General features: G+C 35.1%; 1 protein-coding gene across 1 annotated transcript in view; it reads left to right on the top strand.

The window, feature by feature from the left end:
• The window catches only part of man2a1 (mannosidase, alpha, class 2A, member 1), a 105,283-nt gene that overhangs the window by 95,048 nt on the left and 3,121 nt on the right, over positions 1-7,114 (top strand). Inside the window, exons 20-21 of the mRNA XM_016490515.1 lie at positions 1,337-1,534; positions 5,442-5,555. Of these exons, the coding sequence (XP_016346001.1) occupies positions 1,337-1,534; positions 5,442-5,555 (312 nt within the window). The remainder of the gene's footprint in view (positions 1-1,336; positions 1,535-5,441; positions 5,556-7,114) is intronic.

The following is a 7,114-nucleotide window of genomic DNA, read 5'->3' as shown; positions in this document are numbered from 1 at the left end:
TCCCTCAGAAATAGGCGATGGGCTCTGATTGGTTAGCTAGCCCAGTGTGTTGTGATTGGCTAAACCGCCTCTAGTGCGCGTCTAAACATCCCTCAGCGGCATGTGCTCCAGTTGTATTGTAAACAACGGCATCGTTAATATCGCTTATCAGTTTGAGCCTGATTGAGAAGCAGAGGATATTATTGAAGAGGATCGTGCAGAACCTGTGCAAGCACGGCTTTTAATGGTAGACCTATGTTTTTTGTTTGTTGTTGTCTCATACTTTTAGATATGCTGTTATTTGTAAATGCTACTGCTTATGTTAGCTTTTAATATACAGTTTTATCCTGATTAAAGCTTTAATACAGTACGGCAACTGCACGCGAGTCCATGTTTAACGCTTCACATAGCTATGTGAAAATAAGTGTATAATTGTAACAGTTCATTGTTGGAGAGAGCGCAGCATGGCCTCGACCCCTTTGCTGCCTTTTCCTGAGGTTTATCTGGGTTTGTTACGTCACGAACCCGGGAAGTAACTTGTTGTAGTCTCTACCAGCCGTTTTTGTTGGCATTAAACCGCCAGAATTTTAAAAGACGATATCTCTGTTTGCATTTAACTTTCAGCGTCGTAACTTTGCAGATATTGTTTATGCTCAAACAGCAACATTACACACTAACTAACGTATAAAAAATGAAATCGCAATCAACCACCCCTTTAACAGTAGTTTATGTATATAGATAAATAGTATAACCTGTTATGGCTTTAACATGAAAATGGTTATTGGAGTCCCTGAAGATGAGCTTAAGGTGGTAGCTGGTATTACATGACTTAAAGTGTGTCCAAGCTTGTCATTTATGGGTATTAGGTGGTCTAGATGGTTAAACAGATGGACTGCCGGCTCATGGACCAATAACAAACCATCTCCCAGTTTCTAATTTTGTAATAACCAGCTTGACCACCTTAACCTGTTTTTTCCCCAAGTAGGATTGACAGAATAACCTGTTGCTTAACCTGTTACTGTCTACTTATAGGCCAGAAACGTATTCAATGCAAGTACGCAAATGTTGGTCAATGCAGTCCCATTGATTGTACATTCTTGCTTTAATGTTCTTTCTTGTGTTACTGTGGCTGTGACAAACCTCAGTACTTAATGGGACTATAAGTATTTTATGATGATAGTTTAAATAACTTACTTTGCTAGATTTTCTTGAAAATGCTGCTAAACCATAATAGTCATCGTAGAAGACTAATTCAGGAGTGTTCGCATTCACATACTTGTGTAGTTTCAAATATGTTACAATTATGTTAATGTAATGCTGATCATCTATCACTAATGCTATCACTTTTCTGTCTTAGGCCCAGAATGAGGAGACTGCACCATATAGCTATCCGTCTATATTGAGTCACATGTCGTACATGTACCTGAACCATCCCCTCATCTCAATGGCAGTCAATCAGCGCTCGGACAACCCATCCTTGACTCCCTACAGCCCTCTGAGCGCCTCCTTCCCCTGTGACATGCATCTGGTTAACCTGCGTGCTATCCAGTCAAAGGTATGTCTCAGTTGTGTTTGTAGGGTCTGTTGAAAGAGGGACTGTTTTGGCCGTAATTGGGGAGCACAGGACTGCTGGCTCAGTTCCTAAGAGGGCCATAAAGTATATTGACCTTCAAATTGATATTTTAGGGTCCTATACTATTTCCCAGGGCTGAGCTGTAATATTTTAACGCATGACAGGGTAAAAGTGCTCAGAACAGGGCTTATGGGACCATTTGAGGATGAGAGGATGTGATTCAGTCTGGCTTAAATGCTTAAAGGGGTCTTATCATAAGGAATCACAATTTTCTTGATCTTTTGAGATAAAAGACTTCATTGTACTGTCAAAACATACTGTAACTTTACCGACTCGAATCCTCCCATGTGACTAGGCCCTATTTATTGAAATAACATAAGCACATGACTGCCCACATTAACATGTCAACAATGCCTATTTGGTATTCATAAATGGATATGGATACTTATTCTTAACTCCAGAACAAATGCTGTCATTCTGCGGTATCCTTCTGAAGAATCCAGTGTCATAAACACCAGCTGAAATTGATTTTTTTTTTTTACAATATCCTTGATCATAGCAGCCTGAATTTAACAGTTTATGTGGTATATTTCAGCTTGGATTGTTTAATGAATCTATCACATAATACAGGTTCAGCATGGACGCTATTGCTATGCTATCTGCTCAAACAAAATAATGACAAAATTATTTTGATACATAAACTATAGTATCATTGTAAAGTAGACCCCACAGGCATAAAAATATATGATATTCCACACTGTAGTGAGTTGCCGCGCTGTCTACAGACAGCTACCTTCTAAGGCAACATATTAACTGAAAAGTGCACTTTTAGTGTACGGAATCTTAAAAGTATATCTGTAAAAGAACTGTGCTGTAAGGACATAAAAGACCACTTAAGTGTATTTAAAGAGAGAACACTTTCATGACAAGTTTTATATCATTACGTTTTAATCATTTCTTCAATTTATTTTGATGTGTTGGCTAACATACTAAAGCATATGTAAAGTAATTAATTATAATTTTAACTGCAGTGTTATTCGATATTACATTTAAAATTGATATATTGCTAAACATCATTGCAAAGGTATAATAACAAATCTATTTAAATACACGACTTGCAAGTTTCAATAGAATTCTATTATACAGTATATGACATTATTATATGACATTATGTGATAAAAAATACTTTAGTTTATCATGCTTGTCAGTACATATAGCAGTACACTTTAACCATATTTCAAATTTAGTAAAAGTAATTGTGAAATTACATATAAAGATGTACCTAAGTGGGTCAAAAAGCAATCTAAAGTTCAGTTAAATGCATTTCTTAGCAAATGAAATATTACATTTTTATTTAATTGCAATTAACATGCAGTTAAGTGTCCGAAAACAGTACATTCAGTTCACACTGAAGTAGATTCTATTATCCTTAATAAGTGCTCTTTTTAAAAGTATGCTGAAGTGTACCATTTTTTTCAAGGGCACACCATAGCAGTGCGCTAATCGCATGGAGTGCACATTTCATTCCAAAAGGATTTGATGTTAATATGTTGTTAAGCTAACAAATAATATGCTTACATTCAGCTTACATTCTGGGATTGCCTTATCCACAGAGGATACGTCAATTGCTATTTTAGAATTTGGCCAACATAATGTTATTAAAAAAAGTGTAATTTTGCCATTTTTTTAGAACAACCTTTTATGTTTAGAATGCTTAAAAAAGCTGTCTAGGTAGACAGTTGACTAGGGTGTGGAACAGAGCTGTTAAAACATTGGGATTTGTTTCTCTCACACTTATTGACTACATTCATGGCAACTCAAATTTAGTTTTGACATTAAGGTGTATCAGAATTAATTTAGAGTCTGAGGAATCTGACCTCTATACTTTCCCAAATTTGTTTTGATTGAGCAATGACATGAGTGTTAGTTACAGACCATCAGAAAGCCAGAAAACTACCCTTAAACTGCTGAACTGGGAGGCTGAATTCACTCCCGATATATGTAATTATTAATTAAAATGATTGACAGGATAGTTGGCTGAAGTGTAGAAGAGCTTTTGGTGCACTGAAATAGAATAAAATAATTTAACAATGCCTGAACGTTCCTTTGTTGCTTGCCGTGGAAATATCCACTCAAGGACACCCTTTATGCAAATGAAAAGTGTTTTTCAAGCATGGAAGACATTGATTACATTTCATTATTTTTTTGCATGACCAAAAATGTATCTCAGTTGTGAGAGCTTTATGGACTGTGCAGAGTGATTTACTATTTCTGTTGTTAATCTAGTGCTCCAGGTTTACAGTGATGAGAGAATCGGCTGGGCAGAGGTGTGTGTGTGTGTAAATATTTTCCTGTTTCACTGTTCATGAAGGGCCAAGTACAGATTAAAGTGCCAATTTTATTATGAATAATGACAGAAAATAGTTAATGGAATGTTCCGGGTTCGATAGAAGTGCTACCATAGAAAATAATTTCCTCTCACTCTAGTTTGGGGGAAAATGCACTTGCAATGAATAGGACATATATGGGGAATGACACTGTGTTGGGAAAACATGAAAAATACAGTGATATAAAAATATAGCCAAAATATAAAAAATATAGCCACCGGATTTAAAGTTGTGCCCTATAATTTTTGTAATGCATTTGTGTCATGCACCCAATTAGTACTAACAATAGCAACAGCAATAATACAAAGTGGCTACAGTTAGTAAACAAACAATACATCCAGACCAATAGGTGTCAGTATAATGTGCAAAACAACTGGGTGGAGAAGATCCAGTGTAGTGCACATTTAAACGGTTTGATACTTTTTTGATATGAAACCGCATGAGCTTTCAAATTCTGTCAATTTTATATCTAAATAATAGCTGTTGTTTTGACGCTCTGTAATGTAACTATGATGTAAGATGTAAGTAGAACAGCTTGTAAACAATGTCACGTAACATTACATTCACCTCAGCATTTTGCTTAGGGCCTATTATATGCACTATATTACATATTCATTATATTATTACTTAGCCTGTTTATTTCTATTTAATTTAATATAAATCTTTCATGAAAACAAGCTTCTATTAGATTATTTTAATTTATCACCGTTTAAATGTTTATATTTCAACAAAAAAATGTGTAATTAGTAAAAACATAATTAACATATTAAAGTTTATATATAAACTACCTTATGTGCAATTTACATTTTTATATACAACTCTATTTGATATTTTTTTTGATTAAGTATATATTTTTTTTCTGTTTTATGCTAAATGAAAAATGTTATTTTGGTGTGGTGGATTGGTAAAGAATTAATCACTAGTTTTAATCCAGTATTTGAACTGTATGCTTATGAGCATGATAAGTTCGTAAATGCTGTAACTGTGATGCGATACGTGGAAAGGATACCAGAAACTCAGCCAAATTACATCATTAATGCATAATTCTCTATACAACTTTAGAGAAGTCCAGGTTTGCACAACTACAGCTCATTTCTGTCCAGAAGATCTAATGAGTGCGCTTCATTATAAATAAGTGAAAATTTATTTCTTCTTTTTACCAAAAGAATGCCTTGCCCCATCAATCCATTGTAAGTGCATTATTGTAAATGCAGACTTTGTTTGATTTGACAAACCTATGGATACGTCAAAATTATTTTCAGTGCAAAATCGGCAGCCTGTCACATGCTATCAATAAAGCTCAAGTTATTTCGAAGCAGCAGGATTGCTTCAAGTTCCTTTGTTTTCTGAAGTCTTGAGGAGAAGCTCTTTCCATGGTGTTGGGATGGGAGAGACTCTGACTGTGGTGTTGAGCTGCAGCTGATGAGTGAAAGTGGGTGCGTGTGGAGAAGAAACAGTGTTGTGTTTATGCGGCCTGAGGCTCTGTCTCGCTTCTCTCGCAGGAGGAAGGGGGAGGTCCATCCGAGCAAGCTGCTTTGATACTGCACAGAAAAGGCTTTGACTGTGGCTTCTCCAATCGGAACACTGGCCTACTGTGTACCACTACACGTGGCAAGGTAAAGCAGATCACACGGCTTCCCACACACACACATTTCACTAATTTAGAGAGGGTCTTATCACTGCTACTAAGTTTTTGAAGACCTTGAGGCTTATATATATATTAAAAAAAAGATTGTACATTTGCTCCCAAAAGGATAGTTCATGCAAAAATGAACATCTCTTTTTAACACAAAACTCCTATTCTGTAGAACACAATAGGGAGAACTTTCTGGTCAATTTTTCTACCCAATTACAATGATAAGGCATTGGAGCGTTCAAGTACCATAAAAGTGATATAAAAGCATTAGTCTTCTGAAGTCATGCCATAGTTTTGGGTAAGAAACCCAATATTTTCCCCTTCCAGTGAACTGTTAAAAGGATAGTTCACCTAAAAATGAAAATTTGCTGTTAATTTACTCATCTTCAGGCCATCCAAGATGTAGGTGACTTTTTCTTCTTTAAAGAAGATTTTTAGGTGAAACCGTGGTCCTTGGTGATTTATAAAATGGTAATAAAATAAGAAAAATAAAATGGTGATTCATAAAAATTCATAATGTCAATGGCTACCGTCACTTTGAAAGGCAAATAAAGCAAATCAGGCAACATAAAATGAATACCTGTGGCTGATGGTATATTGAGGTCTTATGAAGCGAAATGATCTGTGGGTGCAAGAAACTTAACCTGTAGTTCTTCAGGCAAACAGGGAAGTAACCTAATAAGAACCACCGCTATTGAAATATTAAGTCACTGTTTTGAACTTGAGGACTTGTCATTTAGTCCAGTTTTGTGTTTTTGTGTTGAAATTTGTGCTGATTTATTGAAAAACTTAACTTAAAAGACAAATTAGATATCGCTACTTTATTAATAAATTCTCATGAGCTCACCAAGGAGCTAGGGTGGATGTAAAAACATTATTTCAATAATTAACAAGCTGTCATATGGGTTCAGAAACACCAATGGGCTACTGTTTGGTGCTTTTGTGTGGTTTTTTTTTTATATCTGTTATTTTTAAAAGGGCTTTAAATCAGTTTATACTGGTTATTTTACCAAGCCTTGGAACACAGTTCATCCAATCAGATTTCAGAATCAGAACTATCGGTTTTATAATCTAATGATTTAAAGGTGAGGTGAAAATTGTAAGTTGTAAAATTCAAAGTGACGGAATCGATGTCTTGAGCCAAGGATTCAGAGAGAAAAAAAGATGTTTCTAGCCCTTAAAGTTCGAAAATTTGGATGGTTGGTGGCGCTAGAGGAATTGAGTTAGAGACTCCAAATTTGTTGTGATTAATGTTCAGACTGTCCTGTGTGCCATATTTCATTACTTTCCCACAAGTGGTTCTATGAGGTGCCATAGACTCGAGAGCGAAGAATAAGAAAATTAACAATAATGAGGTGCCTACGCATTCAAATTCAAATGACATAAGCACATAACAAAATTACTAAAACTTGAAATAAAATAAAATAAAAGCAAATTCAAAATTATTAATAAATACTACAATGGTATATTTAAAATAAAAAACATTTCAGGAAAAAATTTGTTAACCGATTATTAACCGTTAACTGACAAGATTATTTT

The sequence above is a fragment of the Sinocyclocheilus anshuiensis genome, unplaced genomic scaffold, assembly GCF_001515605.1.
Source record: "Sinocyclocheilus anshuiensis isolate Anshui unplaced genomic scaffold, SAMN03320099.WGS_v1.1 scaffold246, whole genome shotgun sequence".
Lineage (NCBI taxonomy): Eukaryota > Metazoa > Chordata > Actinopteri > Cypriniformes > Cyprinidae > Sinocyclocheilus > Sinocyclocheilus anshuiensis.
This window is presented reverse-complemented; position numbering and strand designations above follow the sequence as displayed.